This window comes from Macrobrachium nipponense, chromosome 30, assembly GCF_015104395.2.
Source record: "Macrobrachium nipponense isolate FS-2020 chromosome 30, ASM1510439v2, whole genome shotgun sequence".
NCBI classification, from domain to species: Eukaryota; Metazoa; Arthropoda; class Malacostraca; order Decapoda; family Palaemonidae; genus Macrobrachium; species Macrobrachium nipponense.
The window spans coordinates 13,105,467-13,117,966 of NC_087218.1; the positions used below are offsets into that span (position 1 = coordinate 13,105,467).

The 12,500-nt window shown below is 36.3% G+C and overlaps 2 protein-coding genes across 2 annotated transcripts in view; both read left to right on the forward strand.

Annotated features, from left to right (window-relative positions):
* The window catches only part of LOC135202295 (uncharacterized), a 23,018-nt gene extending 18,586 nt beyond the window's left edge, over nt 1-4,432 (forward strand). Inside the window, exons 5-8 of the mRNA XM_064231615.1 lie at nt 114-209; nt 764-1,382; nt 2,361-2,467; nt 3,057-4,432. Coding sequence (XP_064087685.1) covers nt 114-209; nt 764-1,382; nt 2,361-2,467; nt 3,057-3,308 — 1,074 coding nt within the window. The 3' untranslated portion in view covers nt 3,309-4,432. The remainder of the gene's footprint in view (nt 1-113; nt 210-763; nt 1,383-2,360; nt 2,468-3,056) is intronic.
* A 5,724-nt stretch (nt 4,433-10,156) lies between these two features.
* Nucleotides 10,157-12,500, forward strand: part of LOC135202296 (juvenile hormone esterase-like) — a 23,185-nt gene continuing 20,841 nt past the window's right edge. Inside the window, 1 exon segment of the mRNA XM_064231617.1 lies at nt 10,157-10,985. Within this exon segment, the coding sequence (XP_064087687.1) occupies nt 10,353-10,985 (633 nt within the window). The 5' untranslated portion in view covers nt 10,157-10,352.

A 12,500-nucleotide genomic window follows, 5' to 3' on the forward strand; every position in this document is an offset into this window, starting at 1 on the left:
TAAATGCGTATGTGCATACCATGAGGTTCTAGATTGCCAAATGCGTTACCCAGATATTTCCTGCAAGAATCATATTCACCTTTTTGTTCACGAAACCTATCCTTGACTCCCAGACAGAGGCTGAATTCAAGTTCGCAAGAAAATACTTTTTCAAGTTCCTCCTGGTCCGCCATCCCTTCGAAAGACTTCTGTCAGCCTACAGGGATAAGGTGGGTACTACACTGGACTTTGAGTATTCTTATGTATTTTGTAGGTTCATTTTGCACGTCTCCATAAATACTATGAGCTTAGGGCTTTCAAACCTTACTCATTATTTCGGGGAGTATAACAGATGTGTTTCATTTATTCAGCCTATTGCATTTTACAACACGGGCATGAATCATAAATGAGTATATTTCTCTCTCTCTCTCTCTCTCTCTCTCTCTCTCTCTCTCTCTCTCTCTCTCTCTCTCTCTCTCAAGTCAGGACGCACAGAGTCATTACAATCATTCATAAACCCTTTAAGTTTAATTGTTGTAGGAAATGTTATCAATGGGGCAGCGATCAGAAGAATTTACGCTGTTCGAAAATTTGGAAACATAATATTATGTACGGGGGATGAATCAAGGATTTTGAAAAGGAAGAAAAATTAAGTAAAGGTGAAATGATTAGGCAATAAAATAAAGATTTTACTTACTGATGATCATAATTTTTTAAGTGAAAAGACAAAAAAAAATAAGATAAGAGTAATAACAGTAATAACATAATTTCCTCTGCTCCCCAGGTAAAAAGAGCCAATCACTGGTCGCTAAAATCGTTTCGAAAACACATCGCAGAAACCCTGAAGAACAATTCCAAGTTAAAGAATGCCGCGGAAGGAGTTCCAAAAGCGCACGGTGATAGTTTGGTTAGAGGGGGAGGAGAGGGGACCAACTTACTCGAAGTCGGAGAGGAAATTTCTGTTAATAATCTCGCAAGTGACTCAATGGGGAAAGATGGTGATGATCAACCCAGAGTCGTAGCTCCTCCCACCGAAGAATCACGCGTCACAGAATCGCGCCGAAAAACGGAAAACGGAAGTCCTGGTGCCAGCATCCATCTCGGCAACACTCGTGATTTGAATTATACCCAGGAAATACACGAAGGAGAAAACCCGTCATCAACTGTGACTAGACCGATCGAGAATTCGCCCACAAAGACAGAAACTAGCGTCTGGCAACCCGGAACGCCTCAGAAAGTCAGAACTAATGACAACACGAATTTACAAACACATCACATCAAAATACCGGGTGAAAATAAGGCAACTCAGACAAGCGGCTTCAAAAATAATAGTGGTATCAGTCCACCAGCTGTGCCAACATTTCAAGATTTTCTTGAATACGTCCTGCTCCCAAATGTAACAGGTATATACTGTATGACTTTTTACTTGCGATTTTACAAAGCTGACATCAGTTACACCTTGAGCCATATCTTGTCTGAGCAACAGAGTTTAGCTTGTTTGCAACATGTATCAAATTAATCATTCAGGTTCAAATAATGTTATCAGAATAATTTTGCATTCATTTTTCTCCTTACACTTTCACTTAAGTTATCAATTAGTTTAATGAGTGTTTCAGTAAACTAGCCTTGGGAAGACGTATGTTAGTCTTCTGACTCTTTCTACACACTTAACCTTTGACCTGAAATTGCGGCTTTTGATGACCTCTTCCTAACCACACCAGACCCCTTAATTAAGCCTGTTGCAGGATTCAGTCCATCGAGTTTTCTTGGATGAAGTTGCTAGCCCTTTATATTAACTCTAATATGCTTATGAAATGTCTAGAATGGGTGGAAAAATTACTGTAATCATCAATGTTGGAGTATTTGAAGCGACCGTAAATAACTCAGTTCTTGATTGTTATTGAATTTAAAGACGCAAACTAACTCCATTGTTTGATTTCAGTGAAAATTTAACCCCATTAATTATGAGCTCCACTTTGATCTCGAAAACTCTCTTACCAAATTATAAAACTCACGAAGGTGTTGTTCGTTCTTTAAGCAAATTGCCAGATGCAGAGCTTCACTGAGCAAACGAAAAAAAATAACATTTAGTCTGTAAGAAATGTCAGTAATAGCAAATCTTTAGGTTTTGTTTGATCAAACCAGGATCTAACCATCTCTTGTTTATCAAGAGATACCATTAATGGCAAGACCTGAAGTTTTGTTTCTTTAATAAACAGCAGCAGTAAAAACGCATGTAAAAGTAGAACTAACAGCCAGGTTCTTGGCAGTAAAATCAGTTTGGTTATAGCATCATTACCACTGGAAATTACTAGCATGGCTTTAAAATGGGACATAACTTAATAAAATGCATTTTGTCTAAAATATTCAGTGTATTGCAGATGACCCATTCAGCAGCCACTGGTCCCGTTACTGGGAAACATGCTCGCCTTGCAGCCTCTCCTATGACGTCATAGCCAAGCTAGAGTCTGCTAAAGAGGACCTTCAAGTTAGTGGCGGCAAATAGCATATGTTAAGCTAATGCTGAATTGAATTTAATGTTTAATTTGTATTACCTCTATGGATTTACTTTGTTTCCAGCTCATTAATTCTTTCAATACTTAAACCTATGTATTTCATTATTGATTTTTATTATACTAATGTTAAGTATGATTTTTTTTTAAAATGGTCGAGTTCCCAATTAAAGCTACACGTAGCCTATTTTGACTGCAAATGAGAAAGCAACACATCTATAGTAGATTCACATCAGCCTGCATTCGATGTCTAGGCCAGTCCCCTACGACGCTCCTGATTGGCTGTTGATAAGCCAATCACAGGGCTGGAATCTCTGTCTCTCTCGAGAGTTCATATAGGCAGGATGTATGTTCCACCTCTCCTTTCAAAAGCATCCCTCAGGAGAGCTCGGAACACAGATGCCGCCTATGTGACCTCTCGAGAGAGACTGTGAGAGTTTCCAGTTTTGTGATTGGCTTATCAACAGCCAATCCGGACTGGCCTAGACATCAAATACACGGTTGATGTGAATCTACTACAGCAGCTTTTTCCAGAAAATGAGCCTCGGATTCATTTCCTTCCAGATGGTGTACGCAAGAATGGGCTTACACGGGAACTCCGTCGCGAAGGAAAGGCACAATGAGTCTCCCAATGCCAAGTCCAAGGAAACCATGTTAGCATCCTATTACAGCCAGCTCGATCCTGCACTCATTGGAGGAATTTATCGACGCTTTGCACTGGATTTTCAACTCTTTGAATACGATATTATGGACGTTTTTAGATTAGCGGGACACTGCACATCGCCTGCCTGCAGTGAAATGACAGATTACTTGTGACGCAGGTTTCTATGACCTAGTTTTGTTTGGGAAAATTTCGAAACCTGGATTTTTTGTCTCTTTCAATAGAATAGAATATAGAATTTAGGCCAAAGGCCAAGTGCTGGGACCTATCATGCCATTCAACGCTGAAAGGGAAACTGATAGTAAGAAGGTTTTAAAGGTGTAACTGGAGGAAACCCTCGCTGTTGCACTAGGAAGCAATTTTTGGAGAAGGTAGAAAGTCAGATGTGAAAAAAATATGAACGGAGGTACAGTAAAAGAAATAAGAGAAGTTGCAACCAGGTGCTGAAGGGACGCTGCAAAGACCCTTAAGTAATGCTTACAATGCACCCTTAAGTAATGCCCTGGTACAGTGCACCACGTGAGGCAGTTCCTTGTTGGACGAGTCGGTTACGTGCTCGACTACCGACCTTATAGGGTCCGGGTCCGATTTCCCGCTCTGCCAACGCGGAATGAGAGGAATTTATTTCTGGTGACAGAAATTCATTTCTCGATGTGGTTCGGATCCCATAATAAGATGTTTGTCCCGTTGCTAAGTAACCAACTGGTTCCTAGCCACGTAAAAATGTCTAATCCTTCGGACCCGCCCTAGGAGAGCTGTTAATCACCTCAGTGGTCTGGTTTTTAAACTAAGATTTACTCAACTTTTAACCACGTGAGTTGCACTGATGGCACTAAGCGCCCTCCCCTCCCTACTATATAGTAGATTCACACCAACCGTGCACTTGATATCTAGGCCAGTCCCTTACGACGCAGCCAGATAAAGAGATGAAACATACATCCTGCCTATGTGAACTCTCGAGAGAGACTAAGAGTTTCCAGCCCTGTGATTGGCTTATCAACAGCCAATCAGGAGCGTCGTAGGGGACTGGCCTAGACATCAAGTGCACGGTTGATGTGAATCTACTATAGTTCGTCTCTTCGAATAAGACATCATTGACGTTTTTCAATTACCAACGATTAGCTAACATCCGTGACTCGGGTCTTTTAAAAGTTAAAATATATTAGTCAGGTAATCGTTTCAAAATGTTTCTATTAAAATGGAATTTGTATATTATTCGCAGTTTTAATCTTAATACCCTACATAGTCCTTTGAGAAAAACTGATCTGATATGATGTTAGCAGACAGAATGCGTGAATATAATATAAGAATTGTTACAATGTCCAACAGTTAAAAAATCATTTAAAAAGTATGAACTCATTATGCCCGTCCCATACAAGAACATTTATATCACACACATATACATCATTAATGAGAACAAAGTAAGCACAAAACAATAAAATAACAAACGCACGCGCGCACACACACACACACACACACACACACACACACACACACATATAATATATATATAGTATATATATATATATATATATATATATGTGTGGTGTGTGTGTGTGTGTGTGTGTGGTGTGTGGGTGTGTATGTATAAGGAGATAGATAGATAGATAGATATATATATTATATAATATATATATATATATATATATATATATATATGTGTGTGTGGTGTGTGTGTGTGTGTGTGTGTGTGTGTGTGTGTGTGAGTGTGTGTGTGTGGTGGATGGATAGTATATATATATATATATATATATATATATATATATATATATATATATATATATATATATATACACGATATTAATTAGGACAGTTTACACAAAAGAATGAAGTAGCACTAAACGGAGAGAGGATTATCGAGGTTGAATCTTTTAACAAATATTTAGGAACACGGCTATTCAGTACAGTTCCCTTGAGCTGCAATTTTGTGAATGACTAATTTAGGCCAATCAAATAATTTACAGATTGAAGAGGCTTGGAAACCATACATATTGAAGGTCGGTATCCAGCCAAAATGAAACATGAGTCTAGTAGGATCTTTATTGCTGAATGGACATGAGTTACGGTATTACAGTGTAAATATATTTAAAAGATTTTGTCAATTCGAGAGTAATGCCTCAAGAAGATTAGGTATCAGATGGCAAGAAGAAAGGAGGAATTTTACCATAGAGAAATCAAGTAATTTTATTATGTATACGAGATAATGATGGAAATGAAGTAGTCCGTGATGATGATAAAAATGCTAACGTAGACACCAGCAGAGCTAAAAGAACCAGACATACTTAGAAGAGAACTACAACAAGCAATAACGTTTTCTGTACAGCTTATAATCAAGGTCACCGAAAACAGATCTATCTTATGGTTGTTTCGGTGTAATGCTGTATGAGCCGCGGCTCATGAAACTCTCAGCCGGCCGTGTTGGCGTTTGCTGTTTCGTGTGTATGCATACATATATATATATATATATATATATATATATATATATATATATATATTTGTGTGTATTTGTGTGTTGTGTGTTGTATATATGTATATATATATATATGTATATCTAATCGATACGCTGACAAATTAATACATAAGCAGTCAGATAGGAAGCAATTCTACAGACTCAAGGTCTAATGATTCAAAATAATTAGTAATACAATAGGAGAGTTCATTTCGTCAATCCATAAAAATCCAGTTATACCCGATTTAGTATCAATAGTGCAAGAACAATAAAGCTGATACACTTTTAAGCATTAATGCTATGACCTGACACAATGTAAACATAAGATACGTAAATCTCTTTTATCATGACTTGTATCAGTTATGAAAAATGTTAACGGTTAACTTAACCATATACAAATCATCCCGTTCTTATACTCCAGGTATATTTTTTGCAGCTTATCACTTAAGCGTAGATTACATATTAAATCCAAATCGATACAGATATAATCTCACTGAAATCCTTTGGTTATTTTAGCTACAATTTCCCTCAGGAGTAAGTTTTAGCGTAACAAACATACTGCTATATATATCACACACACACACATACAACACACACACACACAATATATATTATATATAATATATATATATACTAATATATATATTGTTAAGGGTAGAAGCCACGAAGTAAGTGAAACAATGGAGTAAGCTACACTATCTTTCGACTCAACGTCCTTAACTTCTGTCAAGTAAAGAACATTGAGTCGAAAGATCTTATAGCATACTCCATTGTTTCACTTTCCTTTCGTGGCTGGTACCCTTATTTATATATTCATCACGTTCCAAACTTTCGTGATTCAGTTATACATATGTGTGTGTGTAAATTTCTGTTTGTACAGAATTGAGAACTGCTATGGGGCAGCAGTAACCTATATATATATATGTGTGTGTGTATATATATATATATATATCTATTATCTATATATATATATTATATGATATGTATAGATATTTAAATATATACGTATGTATATATATATATATATATATATATATATATATGTATAGATATTTATATATATTTACGTGTATATATAGAATATATATATATATATATATATATACAGGTGTGTGTGTGTGTGTGTGTGTTGTGTGTGTGTGTGTGTTGTTGTGTGTGTGTGTGTGTGGGTGATATAAATTTAAACGGTGCATACCCTTGAGAAAAAGTACTAAACTTTCAGCTTCATTTGTAACCCAAGAGGATCTTGTCTGAAATTACTAAGTGTCGATAATTAATCGGCTCAACACTCTGATAAGGCGATCATATCTATGTATTTTCAACCCGATATGGTCGTGCTTATGTAACTAATCTAGAGAAGTAACGCTCGAATTTTTAATTAAAATAAAATTAAATGATAATGAGATAATTTCCAAGTCTTTCAAATCAGATATGCCCGTCGACAAAAATATCGTTCTTTTATAGTCATGATGAAGATGGATTTGGTGCTTGAATGACTGACCTTGTAAAAACCTCTGCTACAGCGGCTGCTACAAGTAATAGTCGTTTGTTGATTGAAAATAAAAATATGTGATGAAATGACAGGTACTGTTTAACTGAAAGTATCTATTGAAGTGCAGGGCTTTGGTTACGTTGCTAATTAATGATAAAGGTTACTTAGATATTATACAAAACAAAATGGGAAAATCCTGGAAATCGTCGTGAAAAACTACATCACAGCTAAACAATCTGTTATGTTTATTAATTATTCCTAAGTAACCTTCACATTTACTCGGAAAATAAACCCTCCCCCCTCCCCACCAAAAAAAAAAGGATTATCAACTATGACTTTAAGGTATTTAACATAAAGTCACGGCCAAAACAATATTAATGATAGCCTTTATCTCATCAGCTTATCTTCTCATAAGGCCATTTCTTGTCAGCAATGATAAGGTCTCGTCCCTTTTGAGATTAGAAGCTCCTTGAGGACTGGGTATCTTCTCATTAAAAAGAAACTTAATAGGATTATCCAATATCCTGGATGTACATTATGTCAACGGTACGCATGCTCTCTCTCTCTCTCTCTGTGTGTATATATATATATATATATATATATATATATATATATATAGTATATATAGTACTATACTAGAAACTAACAGGTTGTTTAGCTGTAATGTAATTTTTCACGACAGTTTCAAGGTTTTATTTTCCCATATTCTTTTATAATATCCAAGTAACTTTTATAAGTAATCAGAAACGTTAGTGAAGCCCGGCACTTCATTAGATCGCGTTGTACCTATACAGAAAGGTGTAAAATCTTTTCCACGTGTGGAATTCAATTATGTATAGGCTCTCTCTCTCTCTCTCTCTCTCTCTCGTCTCTCTTCTCTCTCTCCTCATCCGTCTCTCTCTTCTCTCTCTCTCTATATATATATATATATATATATATATATATTATATATATATATATATATATATATAATATATATGTATGTATGTGTATGTATGTTTGTGTGTGTGTGTGTATGTGTACATCTAAGCACAAAATTTAGTATCTGGTGAACAGTCAACTGCTCTAGGTAGCAGCCAAGGACGACTATGGCACGGGTTACCAGCCGCATACAAAAAGTGTGTACGCCTGCCAGCAAGCATACGTGTTCCAAGATAAGCGAATATGTATTCGTGTTCAAGCACCCAAAGAGAGTGGTAAGACTGTTCCTACATACTACTAACGCACTGGTGCGTGTAATCAAAGAGCAGAAGAAAAAGAAGAATAAATGATAATATGGAAGGTTACAAGATTCCAGAAAAAAGGAAGAAGGATGTGAACTCCAAAGCTTAGCAGGAGAGAGAAAGGAAGACATTTGAGAATTTTCTTCCAAAGACTGAACCAAAGTAGTTTCAGAGATATCAGGCCAATTAAACGTCGTCAAGATGGGACGGTGGCCTTTATACTGTGAGAACAGGAACACGCTCATGAAAAAACTGGACAACAGTTTGCATCTACGAAGCGGGAAAGATAAGTAAAATTGAGACGAAGAAGAAAAAACAGCGACACATGGGATCAATTTTTCGACAAATTTAGCGTCTGTTTATTAAGCAAATTTCAAAATTTACGGGGAAAAAAATTAACAATGAACATACATTTAATTTTTTGTCTATTTTCCCCTGCCTTCAGCGTCACGTGGCAAATTTTTAGGCCCCAAGAGCAACACAGACCCATCTATCTCTGTTCAGGAAACTTAAAAATACATAGATAGATGGATCTGTTTTGAAAAATCAATTTTATCCATTGATAATTTTTTTCCCCAGTAAATTTTGCCTTCCTCACGTGAATCAGTTTCGAAAGACCCTTGCTCTCGGAGGCCCTTAGCAGCAAGTGGAGATTTGAAGTATATTTATACCACTTCTTGAGAGCATGGGGATGATAAAGCAGACAGTGAAAGGCTTGTAAGAATTAACACTGCAATGAGACAAGGTCAGTGGCGTGACGTTATTCTAATCTGGAGCTCTGGCGTCGGTAGCTTGCTTTTATCATGAGTAGTACGTAGGTTGAGCAATTATTATACTGATAAACACTGAATTATTAGTGGTTATGTACTTACGGAAATCCATTGCTGCTTGAGGAAAGTAAGCGATTTGATGAATTTGATTGGAGAAATGGCTTATGAATATGAACGTCCGATTACTTCTGGCTGAACATTTCCACGTTTCCAAGGACGTTGCCACGTTCATACTAGGCAAATGAATCAAGGATGAATCTTGGAGCAAAAATTTTCTGCAAAATTGGTCGCTTCCCAGGACGGACAGACAAATCGACATCTCAATAGTCCTCTTTTACAGAAAACTAAAAAAAGGCCGATGATATGGGAAATTTTATGTTTAGTGACTGATGCTGGTGATAATGAAAGTGATTGTAATCTTTGGACCTTGGTGAAACAAAAAATGTCAAAAGCTTGAAAAATAACACCCTTTATTTTCACTCCCATTTTTGGCTTAAACCATAAATCAAAACAATTTACTCCTTACTGAGCCCTCAGTTTTCCCCATAAAAAAAAAGTTAATAGAACTACTTTCTTCTACTGACGCTGTGACGAGACTTTGCCTGAACAAATTTCTAAAATGTTCAAGATACAACCGCAGATGGAATTTGCCATAATTTAGTTTCAGTGTTTGACTTGGGATGATTTGGATATCCAATCCTACAGTTAGTTACAGTAAGAAAGCAGTTTTTGGGCTGGTCCCACTCTTTTGATCATATCTATTTGTTATACATCCAGTGAAAACTTATCTTCGCATCTCAAAAATTCATCTATGTATATAATAGTCCCATTCTGCAGGCTAAGCGATGGACAGCATGCAGGCATATGCCTACGCGCACAAAGATGTGCATTACATTCATACATAACATACATAAGCACATTCGTCAATTTTCATCTGAAGCTCTCTCTCCCACTAGGTATATTTTAGCAACAGACCCTGAGTTCCTGGTAAACTTCTGACTTATCGCCAGCGGTTATTAGCTGCTGTTGACAGGTGATCGGAGAGAGCTGCCGAGAGCAAAGGGTTCTGCTGAACGTATCTCTCTCCTTATCAGCTGAGCGCGGAGCACGGGACTGAATGCTGCTGCTGCCTGGCTGGTTTACCCAGTGAAGTGTTTTCCCCATAATCAGTGGCCAAGAGTGAACGAACTCGCAAAGTCTGCTTCTCCTCATCTTCCTCGGCCAGTTTCGCTGCGAGATCGCGTCGTTACAACGTCGTCGTCGCCATGCGGTTTTCACGCTCTATACCACCTTCTCTTCTTCTTCTTTCCATGTTGGTTCTTCAAGCACTGCAGCCGTCCATTAGTCTCAGAACGCCTTTGCATTCCGTTGACAAAATAAAGGAGAAGTTCAGAGAACTCGGCGCGGAGGTAGTTGGAGACGCCACTAGCGGGAAAAATATAGAGCAGGCTCCACTTTTGGTCAAAGCTGAATCAGATACATCAACTGCCACACCTACACCAGAGCCTTCATCAACTGCCACACCAACACCACAGCCTACATCAACTGCCACACCTACACCAGAGCCTTCATCAACTGCCACACCTACACCAGAGCCTTCATCAACTGCCACACCTACACCAGAGCCTACATCAACTGCCACACCTACACCAGAGCCTACATCAACTGCCACACCTACACCAGAGCCTACATCAACTGCCACACCCACATCAGAACCTAAATCTTCAACCACACCAGAGCCAACAACGACCCCCACACCAGAAAGTGTGCCACGGGTGACTGTGGAGGGCCTAGGCACTGCCAAAGGAACGACCCTTACTTCCTTCCAGGGAAGGGAGTTCTACGCCTTTATGAGCATTCCCTACGGTAATCCACCTGAGGGTGCTCTCAGATTTAGAGTAAGTCAGTTATTTTGCATGATAAAGTTGTCAGAACTAATATACGTCAGGAAACTATATTTTGTCGTCTGCGTTATATATATATATATATATATATATATGAATAACTTGATCACGAAGTATATAAAACGTGATGCTATGTATAAATAAAGGTTTTTGCCACGAAGGAAAACAATGAAAAGCGAGATAGCCAAGCAGTTTCGGTCTAGTGCGACCCTTTACTCAGGCACAACTTTATATATATATATATATATATATATATATATATATATATATATATATATATATATATATATATATATATATATATATTATATATATATATATATATATATATATATATATATAAAGCATTGAACCATTTTTCCTTACACATATATATATACTAATTATATATACATATTTATATATATGTAATATATATTATATATATATATATATATTATATATATATATATATATATATAAATATATAATTATATATATATGTAATATTATATATATATAAATATAATATATTATATAATACATATAGATAGAGAGATAGATAGATACGTATCTTTTTAAAGTTAACTGCTGCTCTCAAATGGATATCTTGATTTCATTCTCCTCCAGATTTTAAAAGGGTATCTTTACTCTGAGGTAGTGGAATTACATATCAAAGGACATTTTTAGCTTAATACTTCTATATGAATCACAGTGATGTGATGAAATTCATTCCATTAATATATATATATATATATATATATATATATATATATATATATATATGTACATATATACATATATATACACCTATATAAAAAAAAGCCGGCAATAATAAACTAATATAGAATTCACGTCAGTTTGTGACTATCTTCCCCACAATAGGATCCTCACAGTCAAACTAGAATTGGAACTTATGCCTTTTTGATTTGGACGAAGGGTGATGAAGGCATTCTCCATTCAGCCATCAAGAGAGAAATCAATTACCTTTAACTCAGGTGAACAGTTAAGTGGTATCTGTAAATATATATGTCTTTCTGTGTTTACACAAATAATATATATATATATATATATATATATATATATATATATATATATATATATATATATATATATATAACAGATATACCACTCGAAAGTCTTCACAGAAACAGACTGATTTCGATGCTAAGCACAGAATCTGAATTCGACAACTGTTCACCAGATTCAAAGCTAATTCATTTCTATTTTGATGGCTGAATGGATGATGCCTTTATCACGCTGCGTCCAAATCAAAAAGGAAGGCAAAATTTCGAAATCTGGTTTGACTATGAGGAATTATTGCATATAGTTCCTTTTGTGGGCAAGATAGTCACGAACTGAATTATATATGGTTCCTTTTGTGGGCAAGATAGTTACAAATTGAAGTGAATTCGATATTAATGGATCATCGCCGGCTTTTATTTGATATATATACATTTATATATATACGTGTATATATTACGTACATATGCATTTATATATATATACGTGTGTATATATACGTTGTGT